A 27776-nucleotide genomic window follows, 5' to 3' on the forward strand; every position below is an offset into this window, starting at 1 on the left:
CTGAGCTTATAGGCCCAAGTTTCTGCTCAGTTAGTGTGGTGAGCACCTGGGCACTACAGTTGACCTCAACATTCTCAGGATAAGGATGGCATATGGGTCAGGGTTTGTGTTTCTGATAACAATCTGGTGACCATGCTGGAAAATAATTGTGTTTCAAATGAGGATAAAATTAGGCTCAGCTGTGATGTGCCTCACAATTGAATTGCCTCCCAACACTTCATCTCCAGACCAAAACATATTAAGAACAGGTGCTTAAATGAGGTGATGGAAAGATGTTAATGCCCAAGAACTGTAGCCCATAAGTGAGAGTCTTCAGGGGTCTGCATGGGGAAGAAGGAGAAGAACAAGACTTGTTTTTAATTAGCAGATGTTAAGCTTGTATAAAGCCCATGATGTACAAAAAAAATGTAGAAAATCTCCCCACAACAAAGTAGAGCAAAATGACATAACAAAGATCTCAATATGTGCCCTTAAAAAAAAAAATTTGTGGAATTGTTGTAGGTTAAGTGACCAGTTGTGTGTGTGTGTGTGGTGTGCGCGTGCTTGTGACTGCAATACAGAGAGAGAGAGAATGGGAAACAGATGTTCAATGATTACAACGGAATCAGCAATGACAGGAACCAGCGTGCTGCGGGGTAGTTCGTCAGGAATATCCGTTTCCTATTTCCACTGCCAGGGTGGATGCAGGAGACATAAAATAATGGGATGCTATGGGTGGAGTTAGACTCAGAGGTGAAGTGGTTTCTAAATGTCTGGTGACCTTTTAGATAGAATTACAGCATTTAACAGCAATTCTCCTGTTACTTCTCATAATAACTACAGATGAAAATAGTAGAGATTAGTGGCTGGTTGGGAATGATTACGAACGCCATAATCTTGTTGAAGAATTAAGCTCAGGTCATGAGCCAAAGGCCCACAATTCCATTCCTTTCCTCCCCTAAAAGTATTTTATACCTTCAAGGACTGTGTTGGTCTTTGGTACCTTGCCCAAGAGCTATTGATTTATATGAAGCTTGCTTAAGAGTGTCAGCAGGCTATTTGGCAGCAAAAGGCATCACAGCTGACCAGACTTAGTGCTCAACCAATAATCAATTATGTGTATGGACAGCAGGGTCTTTGAATAGCAAGCAAGAGTGGGAAAGCTTGCTGATTTTTTTTTTTCTCTCCTAACCTGGGACTGCTGAGGCCAACTGTAGTGCCTCAATGAGGCATGAATAATGAGCATCCAGAGACTGACTGACTGACATCCATGGATGCATGTTCCACGAAGGTGATCTTTGGGAGAGAAGATTACCAAGAAAAGAGAGGCCATACTATCCTTGCTTGTACATTGCCGGGTGATCTGTTCAGTGCATTTACTCGTGGAAAGCCTAAAAAAACTACACAGCATCATTGACAGCACCTTAAATATAATTCCGGTTTTTGTAGTTACACAGATACGTTTTACTGTATGCCAGATATGTTGTGCTGTGATAGCAGATGGGACTGTGGAGGAAAAATTGAGTTTCTGGCAGTGATGGGTTTTCAAGGTGTGACTATGCATCACCCATTAAATGAAGTTGGGTCTTGAATAGCATGAATAACAGCTACACTGCACAAAAACACACACCAGTTGTAGGTGAGCAGTACCACAGACACTTCGCTTAATTCATTCAAACTACTTTAGATGATGTTTTGTCAAAATAACTTGAGTTGATTCTCTGGCAACATGATGCCATCTTAAATTTCTGTGTCAGATTTTTGGACTGTGCTCCCAAAAGTGGTTAGCAATTTCTTATAATTTTTAAGCGCTGTGATATGATTTAGCTTTTGTTACAGATCACATTAAAAATTACGGCCATCTGGTCTGACTCCCTATTATGTACAGGGAGGTCATTTTCTTTTCTCCAAGAATAGTTCAGCTTTTAATGCTGTTGTCCTAAGTCCTGATCTTAGCCAGCTGTTTTCCTTTTTTTAAAAGGGGTTAGAAATAAAGTGTATCTATATATCTTGTTTTAAAATTCTTTGCATTCTTCAAGCTTAAGAAAGACAGAGACAAATATAGAAAGATTTTCACAGGCGTGAAAGAACTGGGCGTTCTGATTGACTCGTCTCGGGTGGAGAACCAGAGGGCACAGTTTTAAAGTATTTTGCAAAAGAAGCAAATGCGAGGTGAGAAAAAGCTTTTTCACACAGCGAGTTGTTAGGGTTTAGAATGCACTGCCTGGAAGTGTGGTGGAGGCAGGTTTAATTGAGGCATTCAGGAGGGCATTGGATGATTATTTAAATAGAAACAACGTGCATGGGTTATGGGGAAAAGGCAGGAGATTGGCACTAAGTTAAAATGCTCAGAGAGCCGGTGCAGACACAATGGGCTGAATGGCCTCCTTCTCCATCATAACAGTTCTGTGATTCATTCTTACCGTCTGTGTCTCTCATCCTGCGCTTTCTTGTTCCCAAACACCAATCCAAATTTTGGATAACAAAACATTGGCACATATTTTTATAGCATCTGCTTTTCATTACTATCAGAATTTTGTTTAATGCAGTGAGCAAGACTGAACTGTAATGAACAGGACTGAACTAAGCCTACAGAATGTTGATTAACTTCTTTGCTCTGGTGCAGAATTTTCCATTTATGTTGGAAGCAGCAACCAAACATTGATTTTTGCTGAATTGTCAGTTAGTGGCCAGAGGGCAGGCTTGCCATCCAGTTAAGGACAGCAAGCAGACTTTCAAAGCTGGAGGGCCAAATAGGAGGCTTTCCAGCACTGAAGGAGCTGGAGCCTGCTGTTGCAGGTAAGGGGGAGAGAGAGAGAGAGAGAGAGAGGGTACATCCACCTTCAGGTACCCTCTCAGCATGTCTAAAATATTTGCAATAAAAAATGTCCAAAGCTTCTGGACCACCACTGTAGAAGGGTAACCCCTCCACAGCTGTGGCCAGGGAGTGAGCGGGGGGGGCCTCAAAGTCATATTGGAGTGCTGGCTCCCCCAGTCTGCCACCAAGAGGCTGCCTCTAAGCAGCTGCTGTGCCCCCAGTACCACAGGAGGCCCACAGGCTGACTGGAAAATCCTCGCCAGCCTCTGACCAGTGGTCTCAACTGGCCTTTTAATCAACTTAAGCTAACTGCCGCTTGTGTACTGCGCCCAATCTTCCCCCGGGGATGGGATGGTGCTGGCAAACTGGCACATTGTTCAGCGGTACGAAATCGTGTCCCCATCAGCCTGTGAAAATCCTGCCCCTGATGTGCGGTCACACTGTCCAAGAAATTGTACCTGCTGAAGCAAAAATGTTGGACTCTGAAGCAAAATTGAGAAAGACTTGCAGACTCTTAAATATGGGGTAAACATTTGAAACCACACCCACAGTGCAATCCTCAGTAAATAGCTCCTATATTTTTCATTGGATAATACCTCAACCTGTGCCCTTTGTACTTAAAGAAAAATGATCCAAAAGAAATAAATTTCTCCATGCAATGCCAATTAAGCACTTTTGTAAGGAATGAGTTCTAATGTACTGTACTGCGAAGGTTTATTCTTTTATATTTTGAAATCATAACTATTAAACACCAAATCCCCAAATATTAAAAGCATATCAACTTTAAGAGAAAATTAAATACAAATTACATAATCCAATAACAGTATTTGATGAAGAACAGGAATTGCCCCGAATAGCATATTTCCTGCAAACAAAACATATCAAAAAGCAGCAGCCTTGTGAATCTTTTATCAGCATATTTTTCTCTTGCCCTTGACTTTAATCAACATTAAATGTCAATATAAAGTGGAGCATCGTGATTTATGCTCACATCTTTCACACCAGAGTTCATTACCTTTAATAACCTGGAGATATACATTCATCTGAGCACTGAGAGACATCGTACTTGTAAATATTCCTTTTGCATGGTATTTCTATTGAAATTGTAAATGGGTGCTGAGCACATTTATCATGGAATAATTCTTCACAAACACATTGCTGATATTGCAAATAGTAAGCCAGAGGAAGTCTTGCCTCCTAAGTTAAGTTACCCTGCATGTTCTGATGCCCTTCATTATTGCAATAAGATTTTCACTTTGAATTTCAATCCCATGACATAATTGGTACATTGTTGGAACTAATTTTCAATATTAACAGAAATGGCTACTTCACTGGTGGTGAATTTGGGTTGTCCCTGTTGTAGGTTGGTGCCAGATACTCGCACTACTGTCCTGGATTCATGAAAAATGTTATATAAATACAAGCTCCCTTCTTTCATGGGGAAGAAATTAAGAAAAAGACACAATTTTTGATAACAGTTTAATTTTAAGATGTCCTGATGACTAGACTCTATTTTAAAACTGAACAGGACATTGAAGCATTACTCAGTTGGAAGATCAGTGATATGGGTCAAAGTGCGTAGCTACACAGTTAGCAGTGCATGGTGCTGTTATGCAGTGAGTGAAAGACAGGCGAGTTGGAGCTCCTATTAACCCTTTGAGCGCTAAATGTTCTCTGCACATTTCAAAATAAATAGTTTTAAAAATCTTAGGTGATTGCTTCACAAACTAGTACTGAATCTTATGGAATTAGAGAAATGTTTACAATAGTTCCGAATTTTCAAAGTTCTTTGAATAGAGTTAATGATGAGCATGACTCTGGAAACAACCTTAATGGTCTTTCTTCCATACTATAGATCCTTTACTTCCAGCTCATACAGCTAGCACTTGTACAACCGCTTTGACTCTGGGATGGCCTTGAATTTCCAATTTCACATATTGAGATCTTTGGAGTGCAAGATATCACTAGTTCAGACTCCTACAATTTCCTCATCTGTTATTTGAATATTTAAAATGCAAATTAATTCCCTGTCACAGGTTTTTATTTTATGTAGTACTGCACTGTAGAACTGAACAGCATTAATTTGGCTCCCTCCTTGTGCCTGATTCTTTTAATTTTATTTGCATAAAATCAATGTAGGTTTTTGTATTGTGTGTTATTTGAAGAGCAACTTGTAATTGATTTACATATATTGTGCAATCCTGAGACCATTGTACAACCAGTCAGTGTGACTCTTCATTAATTTTCATTTTGTTTTGAATACACCTCCATGGTTACTGAAGATCATTTTTATGATATGGAAACTAATATTATTTTGGTGCATGTAGCTGACACAACCAGATCACAAGAACTGGTCAGCCAGTTTCAAAGGCCCCAATATTTAAGCGGAAGCAGGGAGAAGGGGAATGGCTGGGGAACATTTCTGCTCCTCCTGGCCCACCAGGAGTGCTGTAAAACACATTTACCTTGTGGAGCTGGCATTCCTTCCACTGCCAAGTTTCTAACCCTTGAGATGTGAAACTTTAAATCAGTATCCCAATATAAATGCATTAATGAAGGGCTTGAAAAACACTCCCATGAAAGTGATAGGCTAGGGGCAATTGCTCTTTTTGACTTTTTTTAACCAGCTCTCCACCGACCCACTCCCACATGGGGGTGGGGTGGGGTTGAATTGAGACCACAATGAGGGTTTTTGTGTGAATCAATTCCCTTTTTCAGTTCTGATTTTACTCATTTGTTTGTCTCCTTCAATGACGCCTTCAAAATATTTCAAAATTAGGGACCTGCCTACACTTTGGCTTGATGATAATCCATTTTTCAGATGCTTATACGAGGTATCAGCTTGGGTTACTCTTTTCTAGGGTGAGTATTTGGTTTAAGGATACCGTAATTAGAATATATAAATCCTCCTGAACTCTGGTGGGGTGCTCTTCACCCTGTGCCACCAATTCCACACACACTACATCCCTCCAAGGCAGTGTCGGAAAATTGCCTACCAGCTGGAGAGCCGGTGAGAGCCCTGTATCACCTCTTTTTGGGAATTAAGTGCTGATCAGGCACTTAACTGGGCAGCTGTGGGACATCCCGAGGATCAAAGACCCATTGGGGTTGTGGGAGGGGGGGGTGGCGGCAGAAGTCCTGCCCATTGAGAACTGCTGGCCAATCAGAGGTGAACAGCTCTTTATTGATCAGCAGCACCACTAGGGAGGTGGTGGCTGCTCCTGGTACTACATCCACCCGAGGTACAGGATTGCCATGGTCCCAGGCACAGGGGAGTGATGGCGGGAGGGATTCACGGTCTGGGGATCGTGGTGTAGGAGTAGGGAATGGGAGCTCAATAGCAAGGGCAGGTGAGGGTAGCTCTAGTCAGGCTCCAACCACCCCCCCCCTCCCCTTCCCCCTGCTTTCCAATATGTCCCTCATTCAGGCACTGAGTACCTTTTGAATGAGGGATTCTGCCCCCGGGAGCCCACAAGCAGTGCAGGCAGGGTTTACTGGTCGGATTTAATTCATGGCGAGTCCCCTGTCCACTGCAGGGAGGCCAGGCGGGGTGAAGCTCTTAATTGGACATTAATTGCCCACTGAAGAGCCTCGATTGGCAGCGGGGAAGGCCATCACCAAGCCTCCCTGCCATAGACTTAATCGGGGCAATAGTGGGAAGGCGGCGGGCTCCTTGCCTGCCACCCTCCTGCCTGATTAAATGCCCCTCTGCCACCGAACTCACTATAGGGAAGAGCATTAAATCCCTCCCCCATTATGTGGAGACCCTGACTTGTTTCTGTTCATAGTCAACAAATGCAGACTCCATGGGTGAAATCTTCCCGTCCTGCCTGCAGTTGGGAATCTTGGCGGGCAGGGAAAGCTCATTTGGCATGAGGCCAAAAATCAGTTTCCCGGTGGCGGATGAGCTTTAGCAATTAAGTTCTCGGGACTGTGAAGGCAGATTAACGGCGGGTCGAGCTTCCCGACGAACAATGTCGGGAATTCCTTTTGCCTTCCTGAGCATCTCATGTATGGTCATTAAAAGGCCATCCCTCCGGAATTAAGTTCCCCCTCCAAATGAAGTTCCCCGCCAGCGAGAAATTAGAATGTTCACTTTTACGACAGCACGTAAGGGGCATGCACCTGGCGAGGTAGACTTCTCCCATGATTAACGGCGAGTTGCCGCTGCATTGGCCTCTTTGGGGAGTGTCTGTAAATGCCAGTCCATGCTTGAGACCAGATGGTGGCAGTGCAAGTTGCATGGAGAATGACCGAGGAAGAGTGGAGCAGTGGCAGGGCAAAGGGGGAAGGGATAGTGCAGGGTGTCCGGGTGCCCGTTAAATATGCCGCCCGAACCGTCGACCCCATGAGGTAATGGTGACTTCCTGCCCGCCTCCACCACTAGATTCACTGTGCTCCACACGGAAACGTAGGTAATGAGCTGACCAGTGCAAGATCACATATGGTCAGCCATCCCACCCCGCTCCCCACACCACCCTCCCCAACCCCCCACTCACTCCTTCTTCCGCTTGGCTGAAATTTTCCAGCCCCATTGGCATCATGTGTCATGGCGGGCAGGGGGTGGACAATATGGCGAGAAGACCAAAGCTTGGTTTTACGCCATCATGAAACCAGTTTGCGATTGTCCGCTCCGGATGTCAATGGCGGGCCGCATTTCCTGTCGCCACATGTCAGGAATGTCATTTTAATATGTTTGCATCTCATTATAAGCCCTGCTCACCAGAATCGTCCCCCATGTCAAATTTACCACCCACGTTGGCGTGACTTCAGAAGGGCGTGCATCACAACTGCCTTTAAAAGGCGCGCGCCTGGTGATCTGAACTTTGAGGGGAACTCAGAGGTGAGTGCACACAAGCCTGCGCAGAGCTCTCGAGCATCGCTCCTGGGACATCAAGGAAGAGGTGCTGCACATTTGCAGGGGGCACAGGCAAGTTGCTTTTTCCCAGCTGGCCTTCAGTACAGTGCCGGAACAAGGGCTCCAGTGTGGGTCAGACCTGTGGGGGAGGTGGTGGGGGGGAAAAGCAGCACATTCTGAAGGAAATACTCGAGCACATGCCGGGAGGGTTGGCGTTGGGGAAGGGAAGCTGCCACACACTTGGAAAAGCTTGTGAAAAGTGAGCATTCTCCCGCAGCTGAGACTGTTTAGCTGCAGCTCCATTGACATGCTTGGAATCAGGCCTCTGAAGCTTTGTGGCCCACTCAAGCAATGCAAAAGCATGAAAGTGCCATTAAATGCTCCATAACTTTTCAACCCTGGGGCACAGATTGCAAAATGTGTTTGAGGGGGAAGAAGAGCAGTTGGCCGACTTGGCAAGTAGTACAATCACCTTGTGAAAGGTGGCCATGGTGCAGTCACTGGTGGAGTTGCTCACAGCCCCTTGCAATGTATTTATTAAGGTTTGGACCAGTATCCATTATGGTTCAAGCTAACAGCGCAGCTTTGCAGTGTGGGTTAGGAGAATGCCTGCACCTGAGTTGAGAGCACTGTATGCGGTCCAGGGGACGAAGCTGCCGCCAATCAGTCAAGTTGGGTGGGCTTTGGACAGCTATGAAGCGCACTATACACTGGCCATCCAAGTGGTGGACAGCACTCTCCTGCATGCATGAAGGGGCCTTCAGACTTAACCAGGAGAGGTTCTTAGTACACCTATGCTAACACACGCTCTGCAGGAGGAGGACATCAGGATCATGGAGCCTGGTGATTTAGTGGTATGTCTCATGGCTCACAGAGACCAGAGAAGAAGAAGAGGAGAGCGGCGGAGGTGCCTAGCTCAGCCAAGGGAGGAGCACCTCCCTCAAGTTGAAGGGCAACAAGGCCTGCAGTACACGCAGCTGAAGATCCATAGCCAGCTGTCACTCGTAAGCACCTCGCTAGACACAGGGTCTATAGACGACACCTATCATTCCTGCAGATGACCAAGAACCAGTGTCGCCGAAGACTGCGCATGTTTAGGGAACTGGTCGGTCACATCTGCCAGCTGCTGCAGGATTTGGCACCACGGGGACATGAAGGGCATCCACTGCCAGTGGCCGTGAGTTTGACTGCAGCGTTCAATCTTTACACCGATGGCTCCACAGGTGCCATTGACTGCACTCACCTGGCGCTTAGATCTCCATGGCAACAAGCCGTCAAGGGCTTCCAATCACCAAATGTTCAGCCATTGTGCGACCACCACAAACGCACACTATGGGTCTGTGCATGATTCCAATGGAGCGCCAATGGCTCCTACATCCTTAGCAGGTCTCAGATCCCAGATATCTTGCAGGGTCCAGAGAGGCTGCAGAGTTGGCTCCTTGAGGGCAAGGGCTACCCACAGAGGATGTAGCTGATGATGCCCGTGCAGCGGCCTCAGACCGCAGCAGAGCGACACTGCAGTGAGGCTCATGCTGCGACCTGACTTTGGTGGAGCAAACGATAAGCATTTTGTAAATGACGTTCCGGTGCCTCAACAGGTCCGGTAGAGCACTGCAGTACAGTCCCCAGAGGGTGACGCGCATCAACATCACTTGTTGCACGCTCCACAGCCTGGCGCTGCAACGAGGGGAGGACCTGGCTGAGGAGGAGGAGGAAGGGCTGCATTCCTCCTCCGTTGAGAAAGACATCACAGGAGCTGAGGGCGATGAGGTCCTAGAAGGTGAGTATGCCAGCGATGAGGTCAACACACTGGCCAGGCGAGGCTGGCATGCTCAGGAAACCCTCACAGCCACAAGGTTCGTGGAGGAAGATGAAGAGATGCAGTAAGCACAGTCCTGACATCCTCACCTTGCATCTGTGAACGTCTGACTCCTGTGTGACTGATGGCAGTGCACATACCCTCAGTGCTCAGGCTCACATCTTGGAGATGCAGCGGAGGCCCTAATAGTCCCTACATTCCAGGAAGATGATGACAACCATGCAGTGAGGACACTCCATAGATCTTCACATAGCCTCTGTGAATGTCTGACTCCTGTCTGGCCAAGGGCAGCTCATTTGCACTCTGTGATCAGGGTCACATCATAGAGACGCAGCCATGAAACTTTAAATGCACCTGAACCTTTATCAGCCTTCAGCACCTGACTCCTCCAGGAGCACAGAGTCCCCGGTCACAGATGCTGACAAGATGGGGGCCAGCGCCACCTCAAAGGTGCTGAGAGCACACAGAGAGAATGACGGAACTCTGTGACACCTGCCCGCAACGTTCTGGCAGCAATGACAAGCGCCGTCAAGGTGCAGGCATCAGTAATGTGTCCAGGGAGTTTGGTCTGAAGGTTACACACAGCGCAGAGAAGAGGCCCTGGACTGAGACACTTAGCATTATCTTGTGCAGGAACCAAAGTTTCACATCTGAGCAACACAAACACTGCTCATTATACCAAGGAGCCAATAGGCAAGGAAACATTCTTGAGCGTTTATTTACAACAGTGAGCATTAAGTACAAATGATTATCATCTGTACCCAGTCTGTGCAACTAAATCTTCTTAACCTTCCTAACCCTGCCTCTACATCTTGGTGCTCCCCTGACATCCACAGCGGACAGCCTGCTGATTGCTACGCCCTGTCTGTGATGACTTTGGCGGGTGTCCTCTGGAGGCCCAAAACCTAGAAGGCCCCGGCCTGCTTTTGGAGTCCTGCTGTGTGGCAGTGGCACCCTCCTTGGCCTGTGGAGCTGGAGCTGCTGGGGTCACAGGAAGCGGGGATTCAGATGGGCTGGACACTCCCAGAGTCACCTGGGTGGATGGCCCTGGGTGTGCACCTGCTGATCCTCCTCCCTATGGATGTTCAAGGGCCCCTGTCTGAGTCCTTGAGGAGAAGGGTTAGCTGGCGTGAGATCAAGCTGCGCCACACCCCTCTTGTGTTGACACTGTTGCAGGCCAACTATGGGGTCAGTGATGGAGTTCAGCCTGCACAGCAGTGCAGGACCAATGTCCTGGACCAAGATCTCCATGGCAGGCTCCATCTTACCAGTGTTGACCTCGGTGCGTTGGCATGCAGGCGCTATCTCCTCAGACTGAAGGCGGATGGATTCCTCTATCGTGTCTCGTAATGAGAGTGCAGTGGACATCCCTTCCTGATGTTCCCGAGCTTACCTTTCCAGCTGCAGTAACTGAGGTATGACCGAGCCCAGAGGCTCGTCATCTGACTCAGACTCAGCACATTTCCAGCTCCAGCAGTCCTCCGAGTGCCGGAAACCTGGGAAGTCCCTGCCACTACCTGCTGTGGATCAGACAGTGCATTGTGCTCACCAGATTGTGACCTCCCTAAGGATACTCTAGAACTAGGTCCCACTGAGTTGTGTGTCTGTGCTGGTGGAGGGTGTGGGTGAGTGCTGAGATGTGTCTCCAATGAGGGTGTCATCAGATTCAAGGGACACCACCATTTACTCTCTCTCACACACAATCATCTGTCCTGTGGATTGTTTCTTCATCCCCCCCCCCATGGTACCATTCACCACCTACACAGCATGGTTGTCTGATGAATGTTGCACTGCTGGATCCTCACTTGGTTGAGCACCACCGAGCTCATCGTCAGCGCAGGAACGGTCCAGATCGTCGCCGGCCAGCTGGATGGTTGTTTTCAAAGTCTGTGAGGACCTTGATGTCGGGCATTCCTCCACCAGTCTGCGACCTCTCCCTTTTGTTCTGTGCCAGCTTGTCCTGCATGAATGCAGATGGAGAGAGTATAAGCAGGATGCCTGCCAGGCTAGATGAGAAGGATGCCTGGTATGTGTGGGTCAATGACTTCACGTTGGGCCTCCACTGCATCCAGTAGGTGTCGCTAAATTTAGGGGCAGCATGTTTCCTCCCTTTGGCAGCCATAACTTTGCAGCAGCTTCTGGTCCCTTAGAGAATGCTAACTGTGTGCAGGGGTACCCTTCAAATATGGCATCTGACTACTGAAGGCCTGAGGTGACTAGGGGGCGGGCGAATCAGAGGCTGCTCTGCCAGCGATCTGGCGTGTTTCCCAGGAATGCATTATTAATGAGGTGGGACGCGCCTAGAATGGGACGATACGGCGCAAGAACCCACCATTGAGCAAATTCTGGAAGATTCCGCCCTTAGACTCCAGAGTGGAAGACTCCGGCCCACAATTCTCACTGCACAGAAGTAAAAACACTGTTGCTTTCTCCATCTTTGTTAGAATGGTATAGTATAGAAACAGGTCAAATGTGTGCAAGTTGCCTTCTCCTTGTGTAGAAGATAGCAGGTCTGGGAAGTATTTTGAGAGGTTTGTTCAGTTTCCTTCTGTGGTTGAGGATTATTTACGCAAGTTTTCTTTCAGAAATTTTAATTGCTGAGCTAGGATTCATGATCGAGTATATTTTACATAGTCTGTGGAAGGAGTATGCTTGGATTAAATTAATTTTTCCTTGTTTGTTTTTTTTAATACATTAATAAACTGCTATTTGTTTTCTGCAGGTGTCATGTCTACAGGATTTTTTTGGTGATGATGATGTTTTCATTGCTTGTGGTCCAGAAAAGTTCCGATATGCCCAAGATGACTTTTCACTGGACGAAAATGGTAAGTATCTATGGATTCAGATTATGGCTATTGCATGAAGCAATACCAATAGTTTTGGCACTTTGACTTTATGTTTGAAACCAGCCCCAGATAGTTGAAATAAAATGTCTCACCTACTGAAGACTAGCAGAAGTGAAATGAATTCTAGCCGATATGGGATGTCAGTGCTTTGTGGAAAAATGTTGAACTTTGCATCAATCGAACATTATACATACACACATACATACGCACACACATACACACACACATACATACATACATACACACGTGCGCACACATGCACACGTACACGCACACGTACATGCACATATGCACAGGCGCACGTGCATGCATGCACACACATTTGGCAGGAAAGTGGTATTGTTACTTAGACAGTGTATTTAAATTATTTGGGGGCAGCCTCTTAAGCAAACTCAGGTGGTATGAATTAAGCAAAAATATCACAAGCGAGTTGCAGAGCAGTGTCCCTCCCCAATAAATTTCCTTTACAGAACCTCCAGTATATGACCCTTCTCAAGACAACACAGATTCTTTACCCGCTTTACTCTAACTTAATGAAAATTCACCAAGTAACTAGAATAAGCCAATCAGAAGCTTGAAAATTCATGTTGTCATCTCTTCTGATGTAAAGTCAGTGAGCTCTGCATGCTTACACTTCACCACCTCGCCGTGCCTTCTGTCGGCAGTCACTTTTTTAATTCACACTTTAAAATGTCTGAAGTCCTCTTGCTGCTGACCCAGACAATGCAGACCAACTTGGAGACGGGAGAAGGGCTGTCTGCCTCAACACTGAGTCTTCGGCATCGAGTGCAAATCCTGTGAAATTGGTCCAGTAAGTATTGCTTCTTAAGTAACTGATAACTCCTGTGTTTTTAATGTCTATCTTTGCAGTGACTTCCTAGTTCCAAAGTCATCCCAGTTCTTTCAAACCCTGAGCATGGTCAATTGGCCCTGTCATCTCCCCACTGCACCTTTTCTGCCGTCTGCCTCCTTGGATCTTCATAATCATCATCATGTTTTGCATTGTCCGTTAGTTTTACTGTAATTTCATTATTGCCAACAGAGACCTCCTTGGCACGTCATTTTGCCATTTTAAGTCCTCATCGATAATTTAATCATGAATTAAGGATTGTTACCCAAGGATCTGGGGCGGAGTAATCAAGAGGAGGTGGACGTTTCCAAGGAGCTGATGTGCTCCACACTGACCCGCCCTGCAGCCTCACAGCGCTGCAGGGCAGACTAACCAGGGCCGCGAGTTGGGGGCGGATGTCCCGCTCTCTGGAGCTGTCCCGGCGGAAGGTGGCAGCGGCAGCTGCTGGGATTACAGGAGAAGAGGAATATCAAGGCCGATGGGATCTTCTCAGCAGGTCTGACAGCATCCGAGGAGTCATACGGACTTGAAACGTTAGCTGTATTCCTCTCCACAGATGCTGTCAGACCTGCGGAGTTTTTCCAGCTATTTTTGTTTTTGTTTCAGATTTCCAGCATCCGCAGTATTTTGCTTTTACCTATGGGATCTTGGGCAGGGAGGGTTTGGGTAGGTTGAGGGGAGGGAAGGGGCTGCGGTTGCTTTAAGGGAGGGAGCTGTTAGGAAGGAAGGGGAAGTTCGACTTAAGGGGAGGCACCCTGCGATCGGCAAAGGACAGCCTCCGAAGAGTGACTCCTTGCCACACCCCTCCTTCCTTCTGTTTAAATATTTAAGTTTAAAAATCGGGCTTCTGCTTTTGTCCAGCTACCCAAGCCAAATGTTTTATGGTGTGGGCAGTGTATTATGAGGGTCAATTGGCTTGATAACAATTGGCTTGACCCTGAAATATTCATTTAAATATGGGGGGGTGGGGGGGGTGTACCAATTTCAGCACGTGCCCACCCATGTATTATGGGGGAGAAACTCAGCAGGTCTGACAGCATCTGTGGAGAGGAAGACAGAGTTAACGCTTCGAGTCCGTATGACTCTTCATCAGAACTAGAGAGAAATAGAAATTAGGTGAAATATAAGCTGGTTGAGGGGGGTGGGACAGGTGGAGCTGGATAGAGGGCCAGTGATAAGTGGAGGCAAAGAAGGGATTGCCAAAGATGTCATAGACAAAAGGACAAAGGGGCATTGGCGGTAGTGATATTAGCTAAAAGATGTGCTACCCAAACCCTCTGGCATAGGCACATAAAATTTAGCCCCTGGTCTTTAATTCATATGGTTTGGTTTTATTTTACCTTCCACACCACATCCCCCACAGCCGTCTACATAGTCTATATAACCTCCTTTGAGAAACTAATCTCATGATGTAAAGCTTCCCTTCCCAGAACTTCTGAATTGTTTCAGCATCAGTTGAAGGCTCTGTTTTAAATCGTCATGTTGATAGATCTTTTCTCTCTAATGATTCAGGTAAGTTTAATAATGTGTATTTACCTCTTCAATAATCAAAGTGCAAAAGGTACCTTCTGCCATGATATGGTAAGGTTTCCAATTAAAAACATCATTTCAGTGATCTGCACACTCGGCATCCTGCAATCATTTTATATAACATTTCACCTCAAGAAATAGTCTTCAAAAATATACCTGCATTCAAGCAGAGAGAGAATAAGATAAATCTGATGATGACTTGCCCAAAAGCAACATATATGTTACGCTTCCAATGAGCTCCTCCTCCCATTTAGGAGATGGTTATGTTAACTTTTTGCCAATTGAGTATAGCTGAAAAGAGAGACATGTCGAAGCTTTTTGTCTTGCACTCATCAGGACACTTCATGTAATGATTTCCTTACATGTCTTAGTGGGGTCCATCCTGCACTCAAATTCACCTTGTAAAATGGAACAGTCAAATGAGCACCTCTTCCTTGGCGTATTAGTTGAGAAATCTGCCAGGGGTTCTCTACCATGGTCTACCGCAAGCCTACCTTCACCGGTCAATATATGCGTTGGGATTCTTCCAGTTCCACATACTACAAGATTGGTCTTATTGGGGCGGGTCCATTTGCTCACCATGCAAGCTTGATGCTGAAATAGGGCGTATCAAAGACATCCTGCAGGATAATGGCTACTCTGATCAGATCATTTTGTGCTGTATATCATGCAAACTCATGAATGGGCCTAAGGCCGTCACTTTCGACCCTGAAAATTGCCCAGTCTACCTCCTGGAAGGGCAAGGTATCTCAAAAATTTGAGCAACAGGTGAAGCTAGCTGTTTCACACTGCTACTATGCGGTAGCAATACTAATGGTATTCGCCACTAATAGGATGCTGCTGTCCAGCCAAAAAGACGTTCTGCCTATCACACAAATGAGAAGTGTGGTATATGAATTTCAATGCCAGTGTGATGTTAAGCATGTAGGCCGTACGTCCCAGAGTCTGGCAGATTGTATCAAACAGCTTGTCCCAGCCACTGTTTGCGACAGGCAGGGTACAGACCGTACCCAACCAGCCCGTGCTTGTAAAACTCAAAATACAGTGTCCAACATTAGATGTGATTCCGCGATTGGACAATATTTGCTAAATAATCTTCAGTGTGCTAAGAATTACGCTAACAACCAATTTAAGATTGCCAGTTGGGCTCATAGTGTAGCGCATTTGAGTGTACTGGAAGCTACTTGTATTAATATACAGGGCCCTGTTCTTTACAGACAGAAAGAACATCTACATACATTGCGCCTGTTTCAGCTAAACAAAATAAGTGACAGCCATTCACGGACTCATTCCTCAGGGCAATGACTTGACCAATCAGGGTCCGGCTGCCTGGTTTGAATTTCAAACAATGATTAGCAGTTAACTGTCAGTCACCATCACTGGTGCATTCTCCATAGCAACGCCTCTACCAATCAGTGTCCACTTGCCAACCCATCAGCGCTGTCTTCACACACAGTATAAATTGTTGTTTTCCAGTTATATTGGGATTCTTGTGAAGTGTCCTGATGAGTGCAAGACGAAAAACTTTGACATGTCTCTTCTTTCAGCAATGCTCAAGTTCTGCACTACCAAACAACTATTTTTGCTAATTTATTTTTCTCTGTAACCCCTTCCTCTCCACTGAAAGTACTGATTACTTGTCTATGGTTGCTCAAGTGCCACTGCCTTGCTGAAGTGACCTTTATTCACTTGAGTCTTGATATTGAATGTTAGCAGGCTGTTTAACTGTGGGATCTTTGCAATCCTAACGCCTACACTTATGCACTCCAGGAGGGGCCAATTGATAGTGATAAGCACTGGGGTCCAATGGAAAGCTTTCTTCTAACTAATCTGGTGGAATTGTGAAGAGTTTCGTGTTCCTACCATTGCCCAGGTTTATATCAAGTGTCTCAGGTTGGGTTTGAACCTATGAACTTCCTTGTCTGTCTTGTTAGTAAAGTTCAGCTACTTATTGGAGGTGACAAAGGAATGGACAAGGGTTTTGACAGCAGATGACTCTAGCGGTGGCAAAGATGGATGGTGTTACAGAGTTGGAATTAGACAGTCTTTGGGGTGGAGAGAATAGTGAGTCAGAAGCTCAATTTGAGTAAATGAATCACCAAGGTTGAGAACGTCAGATTCAACCTGGGATATTGGCCTTGGAGAGGGATGCAACTGGTAATAGGGGAGATGGTGGCGTAGTGGTAATGTTGCTGGTCTAGTAATCAAGAGACCCAGGCTAATGACCTGGTGACATGGGTTCAAATCCCAACATGGCAGCTGGTGGAATTTGAATTAGTTAATTAATTTGGAATATAAAGCCAGTCTCAGTAATGGTGAGTGAAACTATCATCGATTGTTATAAAAAACCATCTGGTTCACTAATGCCCTTTAGGGAAGGAAATTTGCCATCCTTACCTGCTCTGGCCTACATGTGACTCCAGACTCTCAGCAATGTGGTTGACTCTGAACTTCCATCTGAAGTAGCCTAGCAAGCCATTCAGTTCAAGGGCAATTAGGGATGGGCAACAAATGCCGGCCTTGCCAGCGATGTTCACATCCCATGAATGAATAAAGAAAAAAAAATAAGGGTACAGAGTTTTTGGCATACAATGTCTACTTTTGCCATATGTCATCATAACATGATTTGAGTGTGAGTCCTATTTCAGATTATATAATGGTTTGTCAACACTAGTTACTTCACCAAAAGGTAATTCGGCCTTCAAGATGATCTTACCTGTATCACAATGTGCACAGAGATTTTGAATTATGGTTCTCCGTAGAAAGACCTGTTCCAGATCAGATTAGATAAAGAATTTGAGTATAGGTAGGAAGGGAGAAAAGTCATTGGTGTGAAAGACGTAGTTAGAGGGCAATGGGTATATGGGTGAGAACTTACTGCTGATTGATCAAGCTTTTTGTTCCTAATACATCAGTAAATGTTAACATTCTTGCTGCTGATTGGTCAACTGTGTAGAATGGATGGTAGTGTGTTTCTTGAGTAAGGTAGACAGATGACACTGATGAGAAGGCCTCTGTCTTGGGGAATGGTGTAGAGATGGTAGATCTCGATAGCTTCCCTGACATGTCTTGTATGCCAATGTGCAATGGATGAGATAAGTTCAGAGTTGGACCATTGGATGTGGTGGTTATTAAGTTGAGCGTGTTTGACAATCATGTTGAGGCCTATCAGTTCTTCCAAGGAAATCTTTTAGGGTAACAGCTGCTCTTTTCAGAGCAAAATGTTACATGGTGTAACTGTGAATTCATCTTCCTCACTGTTACTACTATCATCATGAAAATCTTCAAACAACTTTTAATCTCCTACTTTTGATGTTCACGCTATTGAGGGTGTTTATTCACTAAAATTGTCTAAGCTTGAACTTTTTCAAGCTCTTGACTTCCACAGGTTGGACAGGGGAATTGATGAAACCAGCTCTAACAGCAATGATATATGGCTATATTTTCTTTGTACTTAAAATATTTATATCCCTGGGGCTTCTTAAGTGGAAAAACAGTTAAGCTGATCCATGGATAAACAAACCAGTCTCTGCAAAGACTTGACTGAAGTACCATTGTTTTTCCACCTCCTCATCTTCATATGTTGTCCAGCAGATTTTACTTCAAGAATGTCCTCCATTCACCACACAACCTATTTGTTATTTTTTTTGAAATGGTTATGATCTCCAGCTCTCAAGAGCTTGCTGCTTCTTGACATCCTCCTCCTTCTGTTTCATTTAGGGAGGAAGCCATTCCGCGGCACACAGAAATAGGATTCCATGATTAAGGAAAGGGACCACAGGTATCAGGCCCAGAACAAGTGAGCCTTCTGTCCATCTTCTGCCTCCTGTAGCCTGCAACTGATCACTTTTCCAATTTTTGCTGCATTTGTTTGAGAGTCCATAAGGGGGGATCCTTTCACTTTTATGTGTGCTTTCAACTTTTCTGTTACCTGTTAATAGCTTTGTTTAACATATTTTAAATAAATGTTCTTTGGTCACATGTTTCAGTGTGTTCTTTGGCTTACAGATCTCCATAGTTTTAACATATAAGAAAGCACAAGTCAGCGTCCTTTATTCCAGCCAATGGTGCAATGTTTTAAGCTTCTGACTCGGCAATTCTAATCACCTGATGAATTTCTTGAACTAATGTTTCTTAAATACTACTTTGCTGAAAATTGCTCTAGAACTTTATTTAATGACATTTTCAATGGTCAACACAATTGTTTTTTTTTAAGTCTCTTTTACATTACATTTAATTCATGTTGCTGTTAATCATTTGCTATTCTTCTCTGCTTTAATCCATCTGAGCTGGTAGTATACACAGACCTTATGCACATGCCCTTTGAGTGAGTTTTTAACTCATTCAAAACACACCCACTTACAGAAGGTAAAAATCTGGCCCTAATTGTCAGTTATTCTCTGAGTTTATTGGTGCTATCATCACCTTGTGTCAACTTTAAGCAAAAGACACATTTGTTTTTCCAAGTCGAGCCTTGTTTGATACTGGGACAATAAATAACATGGAAAGAATCTGTGCTACTTTACCAGTAGTGACTATATTAGTATCAATATTTATTTAGCAACATCTGCTCCTTAGATAAGCAGAAGGTAGTTTCTACAAATGAAAACCTCAAGTCAGAAATCCAAATAATGTCAAACGGTTCATTTGCAAAACTCATCCAAATGGAATCAGATTTGTTAGGTAGTGTCCTCTGGGTATGGCACTGTAGTTTGCCTGAGCTTCCTGGGTTATGGGTTGGTGGTGGAGGTTGGAATCAACTTAGATTCAGACCTCATTGTTGTCTAGGGCACCTTGTTGGAAAGTGCATAAATTGGATGCTGATTGAGGGCAGCTTTCAGTTATGATGTCCTCCAGAGTCAAATGGCCTGCTGGCATAAACTGTCTCGACTTGCCACTTTGGGCAAGGCACTGGACAACTCCAGTTAAGAGTTAGCACCTTCAGCAGTGGAGGAGACATCATTTGCGGGAGGATGTGGCTGTCTTTAGAACCCTTAGCACAGTTGCTCCATGCCCCAGGTTCTGTTCTCCCTCATTCAGTGAGTTTCTCCAAAATAGGAGGCAAATTTGACAGGAAGAATATCATGTAATGCTCCTCACACATCATTGTCAGCAGAGTGGAAAGTCAGGCGATTATTCTCAGAGATTATGGAATCCTGTAACTTCACTAATATTTTGAATTTAAACTGTGAGCAAGAAGCAACATTATTCTGCAGAAATTATTATAAGCTTGATTTTTGCAGCTTTTGTAGAAGCAAAGGAGTGGAATTTTCTTGGAGCTAAGGAAACCCTGTTTACTTGTGTAAAATGGAGTTTCTGACAGTTCTGATGAAGTTACTGCGGCTGAATGGAAGCAGTTCTGTGGAAATCTCCAGGCAAACACTCCATGACAAGTTTAAAATATTTGAAGGATTACTTTCACATGTCATATTTCTAGACATTATGAACTGATGCATCTTTAACCCTTGGCTTACTGCTTTGGAACAAGTATTACCAGGCTGGAAAGTTGACTTAAAAATGTATTAAGACTATAGCCTTACTTTCCTTTTATTACTTAATTCCAGGTAGGATATATAATTTAACATTGTTAGTTTACCTGTTTCATTTTTTTTTTACAGCAATACTGTAATAATCTCCATATATCTTTCTTGGGACTCAAATATATAATTATCAGAATTACACACTCATATGTAAACCTAACCAATCGGGGAAATTCTTTGAGCAAATTGCAATGGGACAGCCAATTTTTCCTCTGAGTACGAAGCTGTGTTTTCTGTCCAAACATTTTTCATGCCTACAAAAACATTTTGGAACCTGTTTACAACTCCAAATATGCAAGATATTAAAACTGAAGACAAAATTTAAGCGGAGTAGTTCTTCTATTACCCACTCTTCACATTATTTAATTACAATGACTGATTACTCAATGCTCACTTATATAAGCAAATTGGACAGCTGCAGCAGTTTTCTTGCTAAGAATACAAAGTAATAATGCAACCTTTGATGCAAAATAGTATAGAACCCAATCCCACAAAATAACACATTAAACCTGACTGCACTGAAAGTGTGGGTCTGTTGTAACATCAAGCATCCATAATTCTTCGGGTAAGGTAAAGATGGATGTCATCTTTGGTGGTTTAAGTACACACAGATCACTGATTACAAAATAAGGAAATAGGTCAGAAGAGACCCATGATGACTAAATGTAGTAAGAAGTTACATAATTAGGTTTAGAGCCCCTTTTGATGGAAAGTATAACTGAGCCAGACAAAAGTTTACAATTAAATTTTTGCTGTACTATCTTGTGTAATGGAGTAGGCAAACTCAATAGATCAACATTCAGAACTTAGATTTGATTTTAAAGTCCCACTCACGTACACTGCATATGTGATCATAAATATTACTTTTATTTATTATCTGCTACACACAATAGAGGAAGTTTTTATACACTGGAAGTGATGTACAGGGCTTGGCACTAGACCAAAATATTCTTGTTGACTTAGAATGCCAATACAGGTCGAGTATCCTTTATCCGTAAATCCAAAAACTGACCACATCCAAAAAAGGTGCTTTGCTTTTTGACCTCTTCAACCTTTAGCACAGGAAGTCTGTGACCCAAGTCGACTGACCTGAGCCAACACGAACCTTGCCGACCACACCCGATCTTTATTGTCCAGTGTTATATCTTACTTTTCTAGCCATTTTATTTACTTTAGACTATAGCTAGCCTAGGCTTAGGCCTTTGTAATGTAAGTAGGCCTAGGCCTATATGCGGTATCCAAAAACCAAAATCATCTGAAATCCAAAACGCAATCAGCCCCGAGGGTTTCAGATAAAGGACACTCGACCTGTATGTCCAAAAGGTAATGAGAATGCAGGAAGCAAGGAAACTGAGGGGCCCACTTGCTGCAAATCAAAGACTATTATTTACTGAATACTCGTTTTTATAGAGTGACGAGCACTTTAAAGAGTACCTATGAATGTTTTCTCTAATTGTATAGTTATATTTTATAAATTAAAATGATGAAAATTAAACTACTTGGGAAACCAGCTCAGCCATTTCTAACCCAGAAATTAATCTAGACCCCTATCTTAGTGACTTGATTTTAAGTAAGGATTTGCTCTAAAGGGCTTAATATTTCAATTACAGAATGAGTAGTAGAACATCAACCTTCTAAATTGCCATACATCCTGGTGTGCTACTTTACAATTACATTGGTAATAAAAGTACAGTACCACCTCAAAGTTACATGCCACTCAGGACATAACCATGGGGGGTCCTGTAAAATGAGTCTCAATTAGTTTTGGAGCCACAGTTTTAGAAACTGGTACAGCACAGACTCCCTTTGTGGAGGTGCTGTTGTTTGATAAATTTTAATTTCTAGGACTCATTAACAATACACTAAATTTCAGGAATGCAAAATTTGAGTAAAGAAGTAATTATTTTTTACAGAGAACTATCTGGGACTGAAATTTTAATTCAGGACTAGATAGAAATAAAACCCGAATTTTTAAAGCCGTGGAAATATAATGTAAAGTAATATTTTAATTATAGTATGTTAAAACAGTAAGATTAAAACTGAGGTTATCAGAACAGAGTTGAGAGAGAATTATTCCCCCAGAGAGCAAAGGAGGATTTAAAAAAATAACTAGAGAAAATGGCTCAGAAGTTTGCCAGGTGTTATGATCTGTTAATTGTCTGATTAAAGCTTTTGTACTCTCCAAGAGGTGCGCAGAAGTCGGACGCTGGGAGGTTTTGATGTTGGTAAGTAAAGGATTCACTGGTGACAGATTTTCAGCAGCAGAAATGTTTACAATGTTGTGGGATGAACATGTGAAGAAAAGCTGATTACAGGAGAAGAGAGCTTGTTGAAATAAAGTTGAGTGCAGAAATCATTAGATACAATGAGGTAGCTGTACCTTTTTCAATTTTTTGTTCTGAAATGTGAATATACGGCAGCAACATTATATTTAACATTTCTAAGTGCACTGTACAACTCTTGACTAGATAATTTCAGAGTTTATTCTCTTTCTTTTGTGTTATTTAGTTGCTCTCCCGTGACTTTTTTTAATTGTTGCTATATCTCTTCAAAGGATGCCAGTGTCTCTCTCTCTCTCTCTCTCTCTCTCGCTGTTGCCTTTTTAAAAATCAATCACTGGTGTTTCTGTTTTCAATGGCCCTTACTGCCTTATTTTCTTTCAATCACTGCTGTGACCTCTTGTCTGAATTTGGCTGCTGTTCGCTTCCTTTTGCTACCCTTTCCTATTTCTATTACTTTTTGAATTGAAATAATAATGTGCTTTGCTCTCTCTTCTTGTCCTGTTTAATTATAGACAAAGTGCAGATACAGCTGTTGCCTGGGTACTTCAGTTAAGACTCTTGGCTTGACTTGTGCACTCTGAATGCATCTATTGCTTTGATTAGCCATATTTGGAAATATAAAGATAAGGCAGAATAATTTTTAAACTAGAAAGAGGTGATGACAGATATTCAATAAAGCATAAACATGGTAAACGTTTGCTGCAATTACAAATTGCAAGTTACCATCTAAGATCATAAGAAATAGGACTAGGAATAGGCCATTCAACCCCTCAAGCCTGCTCCATCATTCAATAAGATAATGGCTGACCTGGTTGAGGTCTTAACTCCACTTCGTTGCCTGCCCCTCATAACCCTTGACTCCATTGATCTACTGTTAGTTTACTTTCCTGCAATATACACCACAGGAGCTGAGAGTTCAAAAGCCAACAGATAGTAACCAGCTCATAGATTCTACCGTTCCTTCTTTTAAAATACATCAAACATGTCTTGAATCTGAAAGGGGCAATTGGATTCAATACATTTTTTGATTGCTTATATACATATATTTAATCTAAAAAAAAATTCAATGCAGTTTAGCTTGTTTCTAATCCTGTCAGCCCCAGGCATAACCTCTCAAACAGATTGTCTGAACTTCATGCACCAGCGACTAAACATTTCAAAATGCTGTTTTCTGATGATTTGCCAGTAATACTCTACCGATTGCAAAATGTAGTTCATATCAAGGTCAGACAGTTTTATTTCAGTCTAACAGTCATTTAGTTCTTCTGCTCTAGCCTATTTTGTAAGGAGCACTGAAGTATACAGCAGTCCCTCATTATAGCAACCTCTGATTATACCACAATCTCTGTTGCAACATATATTGTTTATAGCTGCCTCTTTAATAGAGAAACCACATAAAACACCCTCCCTATAACATGTTCCCCAGTGCAGTTCTCTTTTTAATGCTCTGAAAAATGCCCTCACAGAGAGAATCTGGTTTACAGTGTTTCTAATAAGAAACAGGTGAGCTAATCTTTTCCCAAATAAAATGTATGTTGGATAATGGTTTGAGTGGAGATTTAACAGGTAAGGCACATCAATGTTAACATTTGATGAATAATTGCACACACTTGCTAGAGAAAATTTCATTACATTACGTTCTTTGTTTTCTTCGCCTTCCACTTCTTTTCTGAAGGAATTGGCTCCTTGCTGGACTCTAGTTCTATAGGTTCTGGTTTCTTCAAGTATTTCACCCAATTGGCCAATAGCCATGTATGAGTCTTGGCAGACAGTATAGCCAATGCTAGCACATGTAACCTTCCAGTGGATGTTGCTGAATAGGGATCTTGAGCAGGAATATGAGGTGATTATACCCTCCATAATTCAGAAGCCTTGTTGTTAATTGTTGTGCTCCCAATCAACACAAATTGAACCTGGGGCCTTCCCAGTCTATGTTGCTCAACTACTCACGAAATAAATTAGTTGCTGAATTTAAAATAAATCATGAGAAAAAAATCCTCCCTATTCCCTTTCAGTAGAATATACTTCAATGTACCTTATAGAAAACAAGGCTCATTAGTAAGCCATGAACAGTTCTCCATTTTACAGCAATGCCACTGCACTCCTTGCCAACGAGAGATGTGCTTGCTTTTGGTAAGACATCCCATTTCCAATGTCATTCCCTTACCAGGCAAATCATGGCAGGTTAATATTGGGTGGCCACTAGCGATACATCACAGAGTCAGAAAGTTGTTACAGCACAGAAGGAGGCTAAAAACAAACAAAAAAATAAAAACAACAAGACTGCGGATGCTGGAAATCCAAAACAACAAATAAAAAATACCTGAAAAAACTCAGCAGGTCTGGCAGCATCGGCAGAGAAGAGTACAGTTGACGTTTTGAGTCCTCTTGACCCTTCAACAAAACTAAGTAAAAATAGGAGAGGGGTGAAATATAAGCTGGTTTAAGGGGAGGGGGAGAGGTGGAGAGAGAAAAGGGGGGGGTGTGGTTGTTGGGACAAGCAAGCAGTGATAGAAGGAGATAACCAAAAGATGTCACAGACAAAAGAACAAAAAGACGTTGAAGGTGGTGATATTATCTAAAAGAATGTGCTAATTAAGAATGGATAGCAGGACAAGCAAGGTAGCTCTAGTTGGGGTGGGGTGAAATAAGACTAAAAGGGCATAAAATGTATAGATAAATGATCGGTGGAATACATTAAAAATAATGGAAATAGGTGGGAAAAGAAAAATCTATATAAATTATTGGAAAAAACGAGGAGGGGGATGAAACGAAAAGGGGGTGGGGATGGACGAGGGAGTTTAAGATCTAAAATTGTTGAACTCAATATTCAGTCCGGAAGGCTGTAAAGTGCCTAGTCGGAAGATGAGGTGCTGTTCCTCCAGTTTGCGTTGAGCTTCACTGGAACAATGCAGCAAGCCAAGGACAGACATGTGGGCAAGAGAGCAGGGTGGAGTGTTAAAATGGCAAGTGACTGGGAGGTCTGGGTCATGCTTGTGGACAGACCAGCTTAACCAGCTTATATTTCACCCCTCTCCTATTTTTACTTAGTTCTGTTGAAGGGTCATGAGGACTCGAAACGTCAACTGTACTCTTCTCCGCCGATGCTGCCAGACCTGCTGAGTTTTTCCAGGTATTTTTTATTTACAGAAGGAGGCTATTTGGCCCATCTTGTTTGAACTGGCTTTCTGAATGAGAGATGCACCTAGTGCCTTTGCCCCTGCCTTCTCCCTGTAATTCTGCACATTTTTCCTTTAAAATCATAAACCACAATCTCATGGTTACCAGAGTTGCATCCCAGATGGATCTTTCACTTTGACAATGAAAAACTCTTCCCTCAAATGTAAAATGGAATGAAAATGAAGGGCAGAGCAAAGAAGACAAGCAGACATGGACACGGGCTAAATGACAAAAGCAAGAAAGGAGATGGGCCTAAAAAATATACCTTACAAAATGGGAGAACTGTAGGAATCACCCAAACAGGGCAACTGATTCACTTTTTATTGAAGGTTAGAATTCCAAACAATGTTGTTTGTTTTAAAGCCACTTTAAAGCATAATTGCAGCAAGGAATGATGAAATGTAACCATATTTCAGTCTGATAGGATAGATGTATTTCCACTTGGTGGTGAGGGTGGAGATCAAAACCTGTGCCCATAAACATAAGACAGTCACTAATGAATCAAAGAGAGAATTCAGGACAAACTTCTTTATCCTAAGAATGATAAGAATGTAGAGCTCACTGCCACATGGAGCAGTTGAGGTGCATAGCCTAGGTGCATTAAAGGGTAGCGGGTTAAGCATGAGGAAGAAGGGAGTAGGGTATGCTGACAGTGTTAGATGAAGATGAGTGGGAGGAGAATAGTGTGGGGCATAAATGTTGGCATGGACCAATTGTGCTGTATGACCTGCTTTGTGCTATAGAGTAAAAAAAAGTGAATAGCGCACTCTCTCAGCTTTAATAACATCTCACAGGCAAGTGGGCCACAAGTGCAGCCCAAAGAAGTAGCAACTTTGTCAAGGCTAAAAGATAAAGAAGTTTGTAGTTGTTCTCTGGGCTGTGTTATGAGTACCACTGTTTAGTATTGGAAATGGGAAAGATTACTATATCCAGAATCATTTATTAAAATGTCTTTATCCTGACATTGAGGTTTTTATTGCACCAAGTTTTTACTAACAAGCTTTAAAAAAACTATATAAAATTAAATTATACATGGTAAAGAGTGGTGGCATCACACTAATTGCTAAGCATTCATGATCTGCCTTTAGCTTTCAAACAGTGACTCAAAACCAGAGACAATGTATGATTTAGTATGAAATTTATTAACCATTAACAAACAGTACACACAATCAATTCGGCCAAAAACTCTCATTTTGATGGTCAACGTATGAACTTTTGTAAACAACAGAAAGAGTTCTAGGCAACAACACTGTATGGGATAGAGTTCTCCATACAAGCTTCTGCCTCCAATCCTTTCTTTCAATTAATGTCATCACCTGGAAATCAGAAGTTCAGGTGTAGAATTAATAATTGCCTTTTGAATGACAGTTCATGAAACATGCACTTGGCCATGGGAAGGCTATGGGCTTGAGATCCCAGAAGAAAATTTTCCAGGCCATAATGTGCTCTTGGCCATACCTGGGTCAGTCAAATGGCCTCCTCACAGTCATTTATGGCTATACCTTATTTTGCGATTTATCAATTATAGAAAAGCGATCCTGATCATCTCATGGCAAAGATCCGGTCAATAGTTGCTCTAGGGATTGAGTCTCAACTGGTACTTATTTTAACAACTTCTGCTATAAATGAGACTTGGCAAGATAACCAAATGCATCTCAATTCTTAAGCAGAAGCCTTCAATGCACAAACTTTATTGCAGTTGTAATATAGAAAAACACAACGTGAGTGGTTAAGATATTCCAGGGGATCAAACGAGTAGCCAGGAAGTAAATCATTAATTGTCATTTATTATTATTAGTGAGGCTATTATTAAATGTGACTCTTTTCTATTTTAAAAACAGAATGCCGCGTGGTGAAAACAAACCCTGGTGGTAAATCAGCTAATGCCTCACAAAGGTCAACAGGCAAGAGCTCTGGAGCTTCACGTCGTAGTAAGTCTCCTGCCGACTCTGGTAAGCGGAACCTGTTGGAACTTTAAAGGCCTGAGGGTTTGTCACAACACAGAAAAAAAATTGACAAGTGATTGTCCAATCCAACATGAATTAGAACATAGAGGAATGTCCTTCTACTTCCA

General features: G+C 43.1%; 1 protein-coding gene across 2 annotated transcripts in view; it reads left to right on the forward strand.

Annotated features, from left to right (window-relative positions):
• LOC144683926 (neuronal migration protein doublecortin-like) overlaps positions 1-27776 on the forward strand; it is a 173098-nt gene that overhangs the window by 129646 nt on the left and 15676 nt on the right. Inside the window, exons 4-6 of one of the 2 annotated variants that reach the window (XM_078547507.1) lie at positions 12197-12299; positions 22427-22465; positions 27544-27654. In XM_078547507.1, the coding sequence (XP_078403633.1) occupies positions 12197-12299; positions 22427-22465; positions 27544-27654 (253 nt within the window). Of the gene's footprint in view, positions 1-12196; positions 12300-18420; positions 18684-22426; positions 22466-27543; positions 27655-27776 lie in introns of those variants that run through there. The other variant, XM_078547508.1, reaches the window with a different exon arrangement.

This window comes from Cetorhinus maximus, chromosome 8 (genome assembly GCF_964194155.1).
Source record: "Cetorhinus maximus chromosome 8, sCetMax3.hap1.1, whole genome shotgun sequence".
In the NCBI taxonomy this organism is placed as follows: domain Eukaryota; kingdom Metazoa; phylum Chordata; class Chondrichthyes; order Lamniformes; family Cetorhinidae; genus Cetorhinus; species Cetorhinus maximus.